The sequence below is a fragment of the Rhinopithecus bieti genome, unplaced genomic scaffold (genome assembly GCF_001698545.2).
Source record: "Rhinopithecus bieti isolate Rb0 unplaced genomic scaffold, ASM169854v2 scaffold_3948, whole genome shotgun sequence".
Lineage (NCBI taxonomy): Eukaryota > Metazoa > Chordata > Mammalia > Primates > Cercopithecidae > Rhinopithecus > Rhinopithecus bieti.
This window is the reverse complement of record NW_016804646.1, coordinates 6,004,279-6,021,330: the sequence shown is the minus strand read 5'-3', so window position 1 is coordinate 6,021,330 and position 17,052 is coordinate 6,004,279. Positions and strand designations below refer to the sequence as shown.

General features: G+C 39.0%; 1 protein-coding gene across 1 annotated transcript in view; it reads left to right on the top strand.

Annotated features, from left to right (window-relative positions):
- MAP3K4 (mitogen-activated protein kinase kinase kinase 4) overlaps positions 1-17,052 on the top strand; it is a 140,244-nt gene that overhangs the window by 43,098 nt on the left and 80,094 nt on the right. The window contains 1 exon segment of the mRNA XM_017869565.1: positions 3,920-4,110. Coding sequence (XP_017725054.1) covers positions 3,920-4,110 — 191 coding nt within the window.

The window sequence follows — 17,052 nt, the reverse complement described above, 5'->3', positions numbered from 1 at the left end:
TTTTTTTTTTTTTTTTTTTTTTTTTGGGGAGATGTGGTTTTGCCATGTTGCCCAGGCTGGTCTCGAACTTCTGAGCACAAGCAATTTGCCCACCTCAGCCTCCCAGGTGCTGGGATTACAGACATGAGCCATTGCACTTGGCTGGTAATTTTTTGATAGGATGGAAAACATTTGTGAATTTTATTTATTAGGTGCTAGACTCTTTTTAAAAGAAAGTTTCTTTAAATACTGTTGGATTTTGTTCTGACATGTATGTATTACTAAGTTGCTTGGATGGAATGTAAACCAGCATCTTTTCCAACAAGTGAGAATACCATGTTGACCGCATTAAGTAAATCCTAAGAAAGTATTAAATTCATTTTAATTATGAATTATAAGTATAGTGGCTGGTAGTACCATATGACATTTTCCTAACTCATTTTCTATGGTGCTTAATGAGTAAGAAGGGATAAAATATACTGTGTTTTGTCTTATTTTAATATTTTGTTTATGACAGTATTCATCTTCATTTAAGTGTGATTTTTACATGTTTACTGTTAGAATAATTAGATAGTTTAGAAATACTTTGAAGTCAGTAGTTGTTCATTGTGTCTATGTGAATGTATAAGGATAAGACAGATGACTTTTGGTTTTGTAATACATGCAGATCGGAAAACAAGGGATTGTTAGCTTCTGTAGAATTATTACAAGGATTTATTCTTGTACTTTTATTTGAGAGTACAGCCACATTAATTTTTCCACGTGTAGAGCAACAGTTTGTCCTCAGTTGGAGGATAGCACAACACAAATACTCTTCTGGGTCCCCAATGTGTAGTCTTCATACAAGTTAGCCTTTTTATTATATGTACTTTCTTAGACCCTCTTTATCTGCTAATGCACAGAACTCAATTCCCATGGCATGTAGATCCCACAAAGGTACTTATTTATTTATTTTTTAAAACTCAGCTGTGCTTGTCATTTTAGATCATGACTCTCCTCAGGTTGAGGGGCTTGACATTTGGGTCACTGAGGTTTGATATTGTCAGTCCCTCTTCACAAAAATTCTCCTCCACTTTCACTCTGCGTTGCATTAATTCGTCATCCACACGGTATAGCCAGATGCTAGCAAAACAGACCATTTTATATTTTTCATAGCCCTTTATTTCTGTTACTTTAATTTTTTAAAAGAAATCTTTACAACTGAATTTCCTGAAATAGTTAGAATGTAGACCTTTAAAATTCCAAATTATTAGTTTTAATAGTCTTAGAAAGATTCAATAATGGATGCTTCACCCATCCAGGACGGCTGAGATGCGGCCTTAGCTTCTGAGTTCACATTCCTCCTCACCACAAAGGATGTGTTTTGAAAGAGATTTTGTTTGCTTTTTCATATCTGACTTCATTTTTTAATTATCTTGGTATTCCCTGCTGTCTGGCTTTGATGTATTTAACCGACTAAACATTTGTGCTATAGTTTCCTGGCAGTTACCATTCTTACGTGTTAAGTGCATTATTATGGAAAGCACTGAATGTTTGAGAGCACTCTATGCTGGACACTCCTGGAGATTCAAAAGTAATAAAATACAGTCTTTTCTTGGAAATTAAATGAAAACAGAAACCTTATAATAATGAGTTTGAAAGAATTCAAAAGATGTTTAAAATGTTAGAAGTGCTTCCAGGCCTATACCATGGCGAACTCCTAGGTGAGCTTCTCTTTTAAGGTGAAGCGGATGAACAAGAACTCAGGTTCTCTCAGTGAGCACAGTGACCTCCAAGGCCTGTGATATGAGTGGTGTCAAGCATTTAGTGAACACTTACTATCTTCTGACTCTTTGGTTAAGTATTCATTATTGGGTTTAATCCTCATAGGAATAAGTGTAAGTCTAAGTATTTATTATCCTTATTTTATAAATGTACACGGTAGAGACAAAATTTGTCCACAGTCCGCCCAGCTAATAGGCAGTACAGCTAGGATTTAAATGTGGGTCTACTACACCACCAAGCCTATGCTGCTTATCATTCCAAACAGTGTTATTAACCACTGCAACACATGGAAAATAAATAAATGATTTTGATGCTTATAGCCATGTTTTTTTTTTTTTTTTTTTTTTTTTTTTTTTTTTTGGGGTGGGTCTCGCTCTGTCGCCCAGGCTGGAGTGCAGTGGCCGGATCTCAGCTCACTGCAAGCTCCGCCTCCCGGGTTTACGCCATTCTCCGGCCTCAGCCTCCCGAGTAGCAGGGACTACAGGCACCCGCCACCTCGCCCGGCTAGTTTTTTGTATTTTTTAGTAGAGACGGGGTTTCACCGTGTTAGCCAGGATGGTCTCGATCTCCTGACCTCGTGATCCGCCCGTCTCGGCCATGTTTTTTAATCAGTCAAATCAACTATTACACGGTGAGTATAGAAGAAGTGGGTGTAAGACATTTCAAGTTAATCTGTAAGTTTACACTTCATTGTGTGATGTTATGAGACTTATAAATGTAGTTTAAGGAAATAGGCAAGTGCATTTAAAACGTATTTCTAAATTTGCACATGGTTTAAAGTTAGCTTTCAGGACATTTAACTTGTATGTCTTGTGTGTACACACGTGTTTAGGAGCACGTGTGTATTATCATAAAGTATTTAGAGTGGTCTTTAAAATGCGGTTATTAAAAAATCAGTTTTGACCCATTAGGGGTCTTTTATAGATTTCAGTTCTGGAAATTTTTATAATTCTGCAACATTTTTGTTTTTTAAAAGGTAATTTCTTTTCTGCAGTTTTGTCGATCTAATTCAGTCATAATGGACCATATATTGTAGAGTGGCTTTTCTGTTTCGCTCATGACTTTGAAATAGCTTTGATTGTATATCAAGATACAAATTGCCAGGAAGAAATGGATTATATACTGAATATAATTTGGAGTTATGTTTATAAAATATAAATCATATTTTATAAATGTTCAGAATGAGGTATACTGTGATGGTACATATTTGGAAAGAGTTTCATGATTGATTCCTTCTGGTTCACTTTTAAAGAATTGTATTGGCTCTCAATTTGTATCATTAAATCTTATTTTGTTAGCTTTGCAGAAATAGAACTTTGTCAAAATTGTGATGATTTGAGAAGTTGGCTAGGGATAGAGAATTGGCAGGCAGTGTTTTTAGAGAACAAATTAATGAGAAATTGCATTTTGAAGGTGAAAAGAAACATTTTTATTTTTCTTCTTTTATGGCATCCTTCTCCCCTGCACCTTGCTTGAGCTCTTCACTGTGGTTTTTTTTCTTCCCAATTTTTTGTTGTGTTAAAATACACATAAGATAAAATTTAATGTTTTAATCATTTTCAAGTGGTTCGGTGGTATTAAATACATACGTAATGTCTGTGCTGTAATTTTTATCAGAGAACTTAGAAAATGGACCTGCCGTACTTTCTCAGTACTTGCTGCTTTGCTGTGTGGATCATGGCAAAGTGCTCCTATACGTTCTGTTTTCTGTGTCTTTCAGAGAGAGAAAGAGGCGAGGCACTGAAGTTCAGAGCAGGACTGAACTTGCCCACTCATCAATTAAACTGTCAGTAGCTAGCACATAAGTACATTTTTAGTTCTGTCTGATTTGTATCTTTTAGTCCTTCGCTGTTTTTTCCTTAAGGCGTAAGTTTTTAGTTCTATATTTCTTTTGTGTTAGAAAGAGCTCTATAAACAAGAGAAACAAAGCATAACAGCTCCACCCATGTGGTACTCCTTGTTCATGGTAAGAGCAGTAGCAGTCACAATCATTACTCTCTTCAAGCGAAAGGAAAGTTCTCCTTTTGAGTTTTCACAGGTAAAAATAGGAGAAGTACGGTGCTGAAGAGATGTTTACGTACAAAAGTTTTACAAAGAATTATTTTAAAAATTATAAATAAATTTGAATTCACTTACTGTGTTACTGAATATTTTCCCTATGCACTGTCTTTCATAGGCAAGAGGGCACATTGGGAGATGCGGCTTGCAAGAGTCCTGAGTCTGATCCAGAGGACTTCTCTGATGAAACAAATACAGAGAATCTGTATGGCAACTCTCCCCCCAGCACACCTCGACAGATTAAACGCATGTCAACCAAACACCAGAGGAATAATGTGGGGAGGCCAGCCAGTCGGTCTAATTTGAAAGGTGAGTCTTGTACTTTAAAAAAGTTGTACGAGAGGGCATGGCACTTGATTGATTCTTTCTGCAATAAGGTTAGCTATTTCTTTTATTTTTAATTTGATTTTCATGCTCCTGTTAAGTTCCATTTTTTATTTTTGAATTATTACTGTTAGTATTAATAAAAGAGACACATAGTTTTCCAGAGATAGAAAGGTTTGTCCTGAGGATGGTTAAAGCCAGCATTGCGCGAGGCATTTGAAGATGTGAAAGAGGGCAAATGTTTCCCAGTGTGCTAATCCAAGATGGCTACGGGTTCCATGGGATAGATGGCCTTCTGTTCTTTCAGTCTCTTAGGCTGAAGTTTCTAGATTCTCTCTGCCCAGAAGTGGTATATTGGGGATTTGAGGAGAGACAGAGCCAGGCTGTCTTCCCCTGGATTCCCTCTGCTCTCTGCTGGTGCCCCGAGGTGCTGCCTTTAGGGTACAGGGCTCTCTTTTTCACACTAAGCACAATGACTAGATGGTACCCCTCACCTAACAACCATGACAGAACCTGCTTTCTACTTTTCTCTTTCTTTAGGATCGTAAAGTCCACATATTGCTCTACTAGAAGTGGAGAGTTTTGTGCTTTTTTTCCCCCCAGCCTCCTTTTAGTGGGATGTAACTGTTCTTTTTTTGTGGTAGATGAATTGAATGATACTGCACTGTAGCCTCCTTGTGCCCTACGTGATGGCCTGGAACCCTGTGGTTTTAGAATTTGCCTGTTAATCATAGCAAACCAGTTGTCCTAAAACAAATGCCATATATTCCTGGAATTTATTCAGCTATTACTGCATGAGATGTGGATTTTAGTCTTCATCTTGCCTGAGAAATTTCTCACTGTTGACCTCACACTCATTTCTACCTCTCCCTTTCTGTAGTCTGTGTTCATTCTTCCTCTTTGTTCTGCTTCCTCTTTCTGTAGATTTCTTCCATATATTGAGCTTTGATGGCAGTTAGTGGCGTCTTCACTTTGCATCCCCATCAGAGCCCTTCCTCAAGAGAGAAGGAGGGCAAGAGGATTGGGTTTTGTTGTGTTGATTTGCTTGAGTGAGATCCTATCCAAGGGAAGTTCCCAAGCAGGAAAGAGTCTTTCCCACAAATGATTTTTCCACATAAGATACTTCTTATAAAACTTGATTTGCTGTAATTTTTTAACCTACCCCTTTGGAAACTTCCCATTGCAATTTGTCATCTTGAAAATCATTTCTTGTGCATTTTCTCAAAGAAATTTCTCAAATGATTATGGAAGTTTCTTATCTATGGTAGGAATCAGTGAAGTAGCATCTACTGAATCAATATTGGTTAATAAATATTTGCTTTGTGTTAGTAAAGTGAGATGATGTCGGTAGTACACTTGCTTTTTCTTGTTGATTCATACTATTTTAGAACATGAGTTGGGAACACAATTTCCCCTTTTTATACATTGAGAAACTGAGGCCCAGGGTTTCAGGGCAACTCTTTTTAAGTCCAGAAGGCTTGAGATCGTGTCAGGACTAATTCGTACCACTAGTTCTCATGGTACTCTATTTGGACTTCTTCCTAGCACAAGCAACAGCGGTTGCGCTTATCTGAAGGCAATATTTGAGCTGACTTTATGGTCTTTCACTAATCAGTGAGACAACCAGTCACTAGATGTTTGTTGAGGTTCTGCTGTCCTGCTGGGCTGTGTGAGAGATAGAGGGAAGGGAAAGGATTGGCCCTTTTCCTCCACAATTTTTAAAATTGTTTATTTCATGAAATTGTAGAATTTTAGAGCTGGAAGGAGCCTCAGAGATTGTTTGCTCAAGTTCCTGCCATTTTTCAGATGAAGAAGCTAATGCTCACAGACCCTTTGATTTATAGCTGTCTGATAGCAGACCCAGGACACCAAAATCCTTAATAACTTATTCTTTTTCTTATTGCAAAAGATAATGTGTTTGTTGCAGGAAATTCAGAAAATACAGACAAAAAAAAAAAAATCACCCATTGAACCTGATACACAAAAGTAGCTTCTTTTACCATTTGTAAAAGCTTGACTACAGACTCCATAGCTTTTTGCTGTATATGTTTATGTTGTTGTACTATCTTTACTATTTTATAATGGCTTCTTAAATTTAATGTTTTACGAACTTTTTATGTCACAGAATAACCTGTACTTTTAATTTAAGTGTCTGCTATATCATTTGTAGCTGCGTCTTCACAGTTATCATTAGCAATTACTGGTTGCTTACTGTGGGTTAAGCACTGTGCTTAGCACCTCAAAAGAATTATCTTTTGAATACTGTAATAACCCAGTAAAGTGTTGGTCTTATATAATACAAATTAAGTATCCCTAATCCACATGCTCCAAAGTCTGAGGCCTTTTGAATACAGACATGATGCTCCAAGGAAATGCTAATTGGAACATTTTGGACTTCGGATTTTTGGATTTGTGGTGCTTACTCGGAAAGTATAATGCAAATATTCCAAAATCCAAAACACTTCTGGTCCCAAGCATTTCAGATAAAGGACTTTAAACCTGTACTTATTTTATGGCTAAGGAAACTGGCTCAGAGCAGTTTTACGGCTTTTAATTTTAAATGTCTCAGTCACATATATATTAGAAAGTGGCTTCACATGTATGCCAGCTGGTGAATTATTTCTTGCCAACATTCTTGTTTGTGAATGCCAAGACAAGGTGGAAGTGAGATGCCAGCGGTAGACAGGTGGGCCATTTTAATGTTTTAGTCTTGTGTTGTGATGGTTAATAGTCCTTGAGAATTTATTTGTTCTCAGACTATTGCAGCACAGCATGGTGGACAAAAGCAGAAACTTGGTTGCTCGATCGCGCAGACTCCAGTCCTGGTTCCACCACCTTCTGCATATGCAGCCTCCATATATCATTTTCTTTACCTGTAAAATCATCTGCCTTATAGTGTCGTGAGGATTATGTATTCAGTCTTAGCTATCATCATTATTATTATAAACTCAGGATTTCTTTTTTTTTTTCTGAGGTGGAGTTTCATTCTTGTTGCCCAGGATGGAGTGCAGTGGCGCGATCTTGCCTCACTGCAACCTCTGCCTCCCGGGTTCAAGCGATTCTCCTGCCTCAGCCTCCTGAGTAGCTGGGACTACAGGCACGCACCACCATGCCCGACTAATTTTGTATTTTTAGTAGAGACGATGTTTCACTATGTTGACCAGGCTGGTCTTGAACTCCTGACCTCAGGTGATCCACCTGCCTCGGCCTCCCAAAGTGCTGTGGTTACAGGCATGAGCCACCATGCCCGGCCGTAAACTCAGGATTTCTTCCCAACACTTACTACTTTTTTTCTTGACTTAAATCTTAAAGCAAAATTAAATAATTACGTTGTTGACATATCCTTATTAAATGGTGTTCCCATTTTTAGGACCCTGAGTTTTAGATTAAATGATTGTCTGAAGTCATGTGGCTACTGTTCCTGCTTCTGTTGCGCCTGGACTACACATTTCCTTGTATGTCTTCCTAGTCCTTTGCTTTATCTCACTACATATGCTGCTAGTACAGTTTGTTATTGTTGTTGTTGCCTGTCTTTCCTTCCTTCCATCCTCTTCCTCTCTTTTCTTTCTTCTACCTTTCTCACTCTTTCTCTCCTTACTCCCTTTTTTCCTTTCCTCCCTCTGTTCTTTCCTTACTTCTCCTCCATTCTTTCCATTGAATTAGCATTTGAGTGACTCCGTAGGCATGTGCTCTTTTGGAAGATGAATAAGACCTAGTTCCAGGTCAAGTAGGGAGTACCCAAATGACCAACAGTACAGGCTCCTCTGGATGCACACAGGAGGCAGTGTTGAGAAGACCTGGGCTTGGGAAGACTTCTAGAACAAGTGACATTTGTGCTGTGACCTCAAGGCTGAGTCAGGAAGACCAGTATTTCAAACTAGCATGTGACTCCTAATAGTATATTGGCCGCCTCAGTATTTTGAGGAGTTTTTTAGAATTAATTAGATTGGTCAGATTTATTTAAAAAGCTGTCCAAGGAAATGTGAACTGTTACATTATTTCTTTCTCACTGCAACAGGCAAAGGCTCTCTGAGTCATACTATTAACTTTAGAACTGTGGTCAGAGTTGGACTCATCTTTTAAACAAACAGTCACCAATAACATTTGCATTTTTCAGATTATCTATCGTTGTGTAACAAACCACCGCGAAACTTGGTGGCATGAAAGAGCGGTTATTTTATTGCTCATGATACTGTGGTTCAGGTGTGTAGGCAGGGCACAGGTCATCCCTGTCCAGGATGTCTGGAGCCTTGGCTGGAATAGCTCAGTTGGCTGGAAACATCCTGGCTTGGCTGGGGCCCTAAGTCTGAGCCCTCATTTTTTTGTCTGCATGGTGTCTGCTGGATCTCAAACGTCCACGATGGCTCCCTCACTCACATGTGTCTGTTACTCGGGCTGAGAGGGCAGGAACAGCTGAGGGCTGGCTGGCACGGGTTTCTTTCCATGTGACCTTCCACATGGCTAGCCTGGGATGGTCCCTGGGTAATTGGACTTCTTACATGGCAGCTGTCTTTCCTGAGAGCAAGTGTTTTGAGAGACCAAGGTGGAAATTGCAGGGCTTCGAGGACTTAGCTTCCGCAGTTGTGTAGCATCACTTCTGTTGTGTTCTCTTAGTTCCATGAGGCTGGCCAAAATTCACTGTGGGAGGGGACTGCTCAAGGCAGCCGTACCAGGTGGGGTTTGTTGGTTACTTTGGGAGGTTAACTCCTACATGCATTCATTGTAAAGCTTTGGGGAATTAGAATCTGGTCAGTCATACTGTCTTTGCGTCCCCTAGCCCCTAACCCACAAAAATGCAAAAAAAAAAAAAACATCAAGTGCATCCCTGAAGTAATATAAGGACCTAGAAAGGTAACTGAGGGGACGCTTTACAGGAAGAGATACTAACCAGCAATACTGGCTTTTTAGCTATGGTAGCCATGCTCATGAACTGATTATACGGGTATGATTCTTGAAATGTTATTACCACTGTAGGCTCAGAGTAGCTACTAGTGTCATGTGTTTGTTTTTTATAATTGTAAATTCAGATGTTGAGAAAATTGGTAGCCCTAATAGTGGTGCATATGTGTAATTAGACAATTGACTCATTGAAATTATTTGATGGAATTATAATATAATAGTGCTAATTTCCTGCAAATCATTATCAGTGACATGTTAGAATGGGAAGTTATAGACAGGAGAAATTAGAGATAAAGCATTGGTACTAAGAAGAATGCCTGTATATTAATAAGCTCTTAGTTTTCTAAAGATAAGAGAGATGCACACCATAATATAGCATTATGGAATTTTACAAAGTTAGTTGAGTTAGAACATCCGATATATAACTGCTCTTTTCTACTTAGTAATAGGTGGAGGCCATTGTTCTGTGTAAGCACATTGAAACTAAAGTGTTGTTTGGATCATTATAACCATGTTCCCTATAGTATGTTTCCATATTTTCAAACAAAAAATACTGTTGGAAGCATCTCTGTTCATTTATCTTTACTCATATGTGGAGTATTTTTGTAGATAGGGTGGAATTGCTGTATTGAATGGTATGTGTGTTTTAATTTGGTAGATATTGTGCATTCTGCGAAAGTACTGTTCATTTTGAATCTTCTAACAATGTATGAATACCTTGTTTCTTTGTATTTTCTATATTAATAATACAGAAAATTTTAAATTGCCAATTTAGCTGTTTAAATTTGCCTATTTCTCATTTTACATTTATCTTTACTAAGGAGAATATAGTTGGGGATTGTGGTTGAATGAATTAGGCCAGTATGAAATTTACTGGAAATATGAGACTACATATAAGTACAATATGTAGACGTTTATATGGTGTGTGTGCAACCTACACACACACAGATATATACAGCTTCAGAAATGTCTCACTTGAATCACAGTATTTAATTGAATGCAACTATTTACAGAATGTGAAGAATCAAAGAGAGTTCAAGTTATCAGAGCCCTATTACTTTATATTGCAGTCGTGAGGATTATGGGCCTCCGGAAACTGCAGATTTTATTATGTCATGTGTGCGTTTTTGTAAGGAGTCCATAGTTTTCATCAGATTCACAAAAGTAGTCTGTGACCCAAAACAGGTTAAGAAGCATTGACCTAGATAACATTTACCACGAATTTAACAAAACTGCTCAGCTTGACATGAGTTGCACTCAAAGGATAAAGTCGTCAGATGCATAGCAAATTCAGAATCAGTGCAAAGGCTACAAGGTCTCTTCCACACTAGCCAAGAACAGATACCCCCCCAACTCCACATATGCTGGTTTTACAGAAAATGGCTTTTTAAAAGGTCATAAATGTCAACAAGTTTGTTCAGTAAGAGGATATTATCTTTGTGCAGATAGGGATAGAAGGGAGGCAGCAACTCCTGTGAGGGGCACCCACTTTTTCCCCATTGATCAAACACTGTTCTCCGTGCTGCTGGCCAGTGGGTTCTGCAGGTGCAGTTAACCTCCCTAACCTGTTTTGTTGAGTTAATGAAAGGGAGATTGTCTTCCATGGGCTGACTTAATCAGAAGCCTGGGAGCTACCTGGAGGAGAAGCTGAAGCAGCCATGGCCAGAGCGTGAGTAGGAGAAGGCTGTGGGTAGAAGGCCAAGGTGGAGCAGAGCTAGAACTGCTGCCCTGGAAGGAGGGCGTACAGCAGGAGGACCAGCCCTACCTCTAGCACCTGCCCGAGGGACATATAGCTCTAGGATTCACTTTCTCAGGACCCAACCTGACTACCTGTCAGCAAGTCCGTGAATGCTGACCATGCTGATGCCTTCCCAGCACCTGTCTGTGGGTAACTATCTGTAACAGGAGCCCCTGGGGGCTGGAGTGCAGTCTACTGGCCTCTCTAGGCTGCCGGTCATCCCTGGTCCCTCCCCTAACTCTGCTGAGGCCCAGGACCCTCAGCCCACAGGCATCTGTGAGGGAGCAAGGGAGTGAACCCCTGAGATATGGCCATTTGCAGGGCTGTTGCATGGAGGACATGCCTCTAGGGGCCCAGCTGGTATGGGAACAAGGGTAAGGCCAGGAGCCTGTTGTGGGCTAAGGCTCCAGAGAGGACCATGGCCATTGCAGCAGCAGCTTTAGATCTGGTGACTTTCAGGAGCACAGGAAATCATCTTCCTGATGCCTCTGGGGCATGGCCCCCAAATGCACTTGGGCCTCAAGTGGGGCTGCCCTGTGCAGCCACTCCCACTACAGCTTGTACAGGGCTCTAAGCTCAGTGTCTTGTCTTGGACCTTTTAGACCAGTATGGCTGTTACATGGAGAGTTGACCAGCAGAAACTGGTATCTCTACTTCAGTGTGGACCACTTGTGATACCAGATGGACAGAAGGTGGACAGACCCCACCCACGGACAGGCAGATGCTTTCAGGGAGGGTAAAGGCCTTCAGTTATTGTTTCTTTTTGTTGTTGTTGTTAGAGATGGGATCTCACTATGTTGCCCAGACTGGCCTGAAACCTCTGGACTCAAGTGATCGTCCCGCCTCAGCTTCCAGAGTAGCTGACCCTCCTGGTGCGTGCCACCACCACAAGTTTCAGGCCTTCTTTTAAAGGGCTTTTATGTGATTAAGTCAGGCCCACTCAAGAAAATCTCCCTTTTGATTAAACAAAAATGAGCTGGCTAAGGGCTTTAATTATATCTACAGTCCCTTCTTAGCAGCAGGATGTTAGTGTATGTTTGAACAGTGGAGACAAGGTGCTGTGTACTACAGAATGACTGCTGCGTCTCATGGCCCAACCTTCACCAAAAGCTGAAAATTCCTGTTTTATTGGGAAAACTTTCTTAATTTATATGATAGTTTTAAAAAAGGCATTTTATCTAAAGACTGTGTTTGAGTGTTGGGTAAGGATGATTAGCTCTGCATTACCTGGAAGTCTGCTATCTGACTTCCCAGTTGATGTAACCTACCAGGTAAACTCAAATGAACTCAGTAAATAGGCTTGATTTCGTACTGTGATGAGTAATAAATTTAACACCACAGGAGCTAGCTGTGGTGTTATTTGAGATTATACTTTTGGATAATGGTAGTCATTACCAATTTACAGCAATTAAGATTTTGATAAGTTTTGGACAATATTTAGTCAAATATAACTATTTCTTCTTAAGTTTGGTTTAAGAGAAAGACAGTCGGCCGGGCGCAGTGGCTCAAGCCTGTAATCCCCAGCACTTTGGCGGAGGCCGAGACGGGCGGAATCATGAGGTCAGGAGATTTGAGGACCATCCCTGGCTAACCACAGTGAAACCCGCTCTACTAAAAAAATGCAAAAAAACTAAGCTGGGTGGGTGGCGGGTGCCTGCTGAGTCCGCTACTGGGAGGCTGAGGCAGGATGAATGTGCGTGAACTGGGAGGTGGAGCTTGCAGTGAGCTGAGATCCGGACCACTGCATCCAGCCTGGGTGACACAGCGAGGACTCCGTCTCAAAAAAAAAAAAAAAAAAAAAAAAAGAGAAAGACAGTCCAAACCATTTTTTTCCTTCAATGTTTGTTTTCTTTTTAATATAGCAGAAGGAAGTACATTCAGTTTATCCCATAGTTTAAGTAGGTTAAATAGGAATTTAAAAGACACCCAAGCCAAAGCCCTTTTCAGAATGTTGCTGGGTGATCATTATCAGCTTCATTTTGCATTTCTATTCTAGTACTGCCATAGCGGGATGGTCATCAGCCATAGCTGGATTACAGAGATAGAGCAAATATTTTGCAATTTATATGAGAATTTGTACACACACACAAACACACACGTGTCCCTGTTAGGAAATATCTCAAGGTGTGTGTGTGTACATGCATGCGTGTGCCTATGTGTGTGTAAATGTGTGTATCTGCTAACAGTAGTGAAATTAGAATGTTTGATTTTTAAAGAATATCATACTGATGTAAAATGGAGCTGGTAAAACGGTTACAAGTCGGATTCAGTCTGTATAGCTAGTGAAATGTTTATGTCAACCAGAGTGGATTTAAATCCATATTTCAGCTCTTTAGTCCAAATTTAGCCTGACTTTCAAGGTTCTGGTTTGTGTTTCCAGGCTTCCATATACAGACTCGGTGTTCAGCCACACTCTTTTCTTTGCTGCCTTTGTGTCTCTTCTTGCTCTTCTTTGCTGGCTTCAGATACCCTCTTGCATTCTTTGCTTCCCTTATTTAAGCTTCCATTCTTCAAGGCCCCAAATCAAGTACTTGCTTTTACTTTAAGCCTTTACAGACTAGTTAGCCTACGTAATCTTTTGTGGTACTCACTGGCTTAGCCTTTCCTTGGTCAGTTGGTACTGGCTTGCAAGCACCTTTGACAAGTCCAAGGATGGTGTGGTGGCACCAACATGGGCTAGGACCCCACTTCTAACATTAACCATCTGTCTAAACATCTGTGTTTTGTGGTAATCTTCATCATCATATTGTTATGAACATGACGACAGTATCTGTAAAGCCCTTACCCGGAAAACAGAAGCTGGATAAAGCAATTTCTCCAAATGTGGAGCCTTTGTAGCCATGTCAGAGATAGTGGAAGCAGGCCCAGGAATGTGCCCGTTAGCAGGAACGCAGGTGATTCTGAACATACACTGAAATTTGAGAAACTTGAATGAGATGATCTCAAGCCCCTTCAGGTTGCTGACTTGTCTGGTATTCTAGGTCATCGTTGCTCTGAAGATAGTCTCATACTTAAAGATTATTCATCTGTTTACATCTCATTTGAGAGCTCAAATAAGGCTGGTTTCTAAAATTTGGAAAATACGTATATTGGAGAACATAAAATTGCAAGAGTTTGATTAAAATATGATTAATACATATTCTAAAGAGCCATTTTTAGTTGTAGATGGTGGGAATTCATTTGTTTGTCTTATATCCATCAGATGAACCATATTGCTTGTCATTGGTTCTTTTCAGTTTCGTTGTAAAGTTTTCTTTTTAAAAAATGTTCTATGTTCTTCTGATTTTACCGGAATTATTGGTGACTGGCCAAAGGAAGAAGTGTTCCAGAGGTTTGCTTTAATTGTGCTACGAAAATCACACCATTTATTTATTTATTTTTATTTATTTATGTATTTTTTATTATACTTTATGTTCTAGGGTACATGTGCACAATGTGCAGGTTTGTTACATATGTATACATGTGCCACGTTGGTGTGCTGTACCCATTGACTCGTCATTTACGTTAGGTACATCTCCTAATGCTTTCCCTCCACCCTCCCCTCACCCCACGACAGGCCCCAGTGTGTGATGTTCCCCTTCCTGTGTCCAAGTGTTCTCATTGTTCAGTTCCCACCTATGAGTGAGAACATGTGGTTTTTGGTTTTCTGTTCTTGTATTAGTTTGCTGAGAATGACGGTTTCCAGCTTCATCCATGTCCCTGCAAAGGACATGAATTCATCCTTTTTTATAGCTGCATAGTATTCCATGGTGTATATGTGCCACATTTTCCTAATCCAGTCTGTCATATATGGACATTTGGGTTGGTTCCAAGTCTTTGCAATTGTGAATAGTGCCACAATAAACATACGTGTGCATGTGTCTTTATAGCAGCATGAAAAATCATACCATTTAATTTATAGTGACTTGGGAGATCAGGTGTCCCATTCATCTTAAGTTATTAGAAACTATTTTTGTCGTGCTGTAATTAGAACTTGCCAAATAAAACATTCTATATATCTAACCCCTGTACTTTTTATTCATTTTCCTTTTCAGAAGCTCTGTTTGCGTTTGACTTTTTTGTTAGTTGCAGGGAAGTTTAGTATTAATAGGAAACCAAACAAACAAGCACACCTGTCCATTGGTAATAGGCTTTTGGTTGTTATTAAAAAGTTCCTTAGTCATGTCAGGGTGGGTAAAAACAAAATGTAAAATGCTCAGGGAAATTCCTGTATCTAAGTCTATAGACTCCCCCACCCCCCAGCACCCTAATGTTGTTCTCAGGTCTCCCTTAATTGATAAGTCCCTTATGATTTTATAGAGGCCTAACTGGTCTTCAGTTGCCAGAAAGCACTGTTGGGTTTACTCTCTGTGTTAGTCCATTTTGTGTTGGCTATAAAGGAATACTTGACACTGGGTAATGTATAAAGAAAGAGGTGTATTTGGCTCATGGTCTGTATGCCATACAAGTATGGCACCAATACCTACTCAGTTTCTGGTGAGGCCTCAAGAAACTTTTACTCCTGGCAGAAGGTGAAGAGGAAGCAGGCATGTCACATGGAGAGAGAGGGAACAATAGAGAGCTCTCACATGAACTAATAGAGTGAGGACTCACTGGTTACCGTGGGGAGGGCACTAAGCCATCCATGAGGAATCTGCCCCCATGACCCAGACATTTCTCATCAGGCCCCACTTCCAACATTGGGGTCACATTTCAACGTGAGATTTGGAGGGGCAAATGTCCAAACCAAATCACCTTGTCTCTCCTTCTGTCACAAGTCTTATTTTAAAAAGGTAGCTACTGCTGAGGTGGAGTAATTGGTATATCCTTTTTGCACAGTAGCTAGACTGGAGTTTGTCTATTTTAAGTTTGAATTGCATCATTATTTAAACGAAGATGTATACATTTATATTTTTTCCAGAACCAACTTGGATTATATTTTGGGGAGAAAAAAAAAAAGAAGCTTCTCTGTCCCATCTTGCTCCTTTCCCAATTTGCTTTTCCTTAAACATACTATGTCGGTCCAAATGTTAAACCATTGCTTTATGTGAACACAAAATTTCAAAAAATTGTGTAATATACTGTTTTGTATCCTGTAGGGTAAACTTAACAAGATTTGTATTTAACTTATAAAAGTTAGTTTTTCAGGTTTGCTAAAATGAGATTATGTTTATGTAGAAAAATGGGCTTGTGGCATTTTTTTCTCTTAGGTTGCTTTAATTGTTGGAATAAAGGTCTAGGATGAGAAGCTTCATGTTATTATTTTCATGTTTTGCCCCTGGTAAGTGTAGCGTAGATTTGGAATAATGCTTGTTGCCAGTCTTCTGGGATTATTAAAGTCATCCTAATGACTGCCATTTAATCCTTGGTTTTCCCTTAGGACCTTTCAATCTAGGTTAGAAGAACTGGAATAAATTATATAAGAAAAGTAATACTTTTTCACTGTCAACTATTACTTTCCAGTTATAAATTGCATGCAGATAGTCCGTGGCCATTATCAATAATGCAGCACAATAGTTTTATAAAGTATTTTAAAATCCCAAAACCTAAGCCAACAAGATTGTTTTTTATTACACAATTTTTTGTTTTCTTTGATTCAGAATCATTTATTTGGATGTACATGATAGTTAATACACATTCTATTCTAGGTCCTCATTGCCTTTCTTCTGCGCACTTTCTTGGATGTTCTTATCTCCTATCACGGTATTAAATAATATCTGTACATACTAATAATTTCCAAATCCATTTCTCTGGATTTCTCTCCTGAGCCCAACATCTATGTTTTCTTAGTTACCTATAGATATTTCCACATGGATGTCCCATAAGCATGTCAAATTCAGTGTATTAGAAACTAAATTCATTTTCTTTACCTCCAGTCCTACACAGTGATACAATGTATATGTCATTTTGTGTTTCCCAGTAGTAAAGTATAATATAAATTATCTTGAAAAATATAGTGGAGTTAAATGTGGAAGCACTTGTCACTTTTGCTTTCAAAATACCATTTTTTAACCAAATAGTATGTATGTGCTTTGTTAATAAAGGTATAAAAAACACAGAGTTAAATGCAACAGAGCAAGAGATTTAAAGAGTTGGTCTAAGCAGTTTTTTTTGATATAAATAAGAGTTGATAAGCATTTGTAGCTAGAAACAATAAAACTGTGAAGAAATTTTCTTAAATGGGCTATATAAAAAGTTTAAAGACATTTAGAAGTAAATAGATTAGTACTAAAGATAAAAATTCTATCTTTAAAATTTTAAATTTAAAAAATAACAGTAATACTTGTATACTAAAATACAGCAAAAAGTCT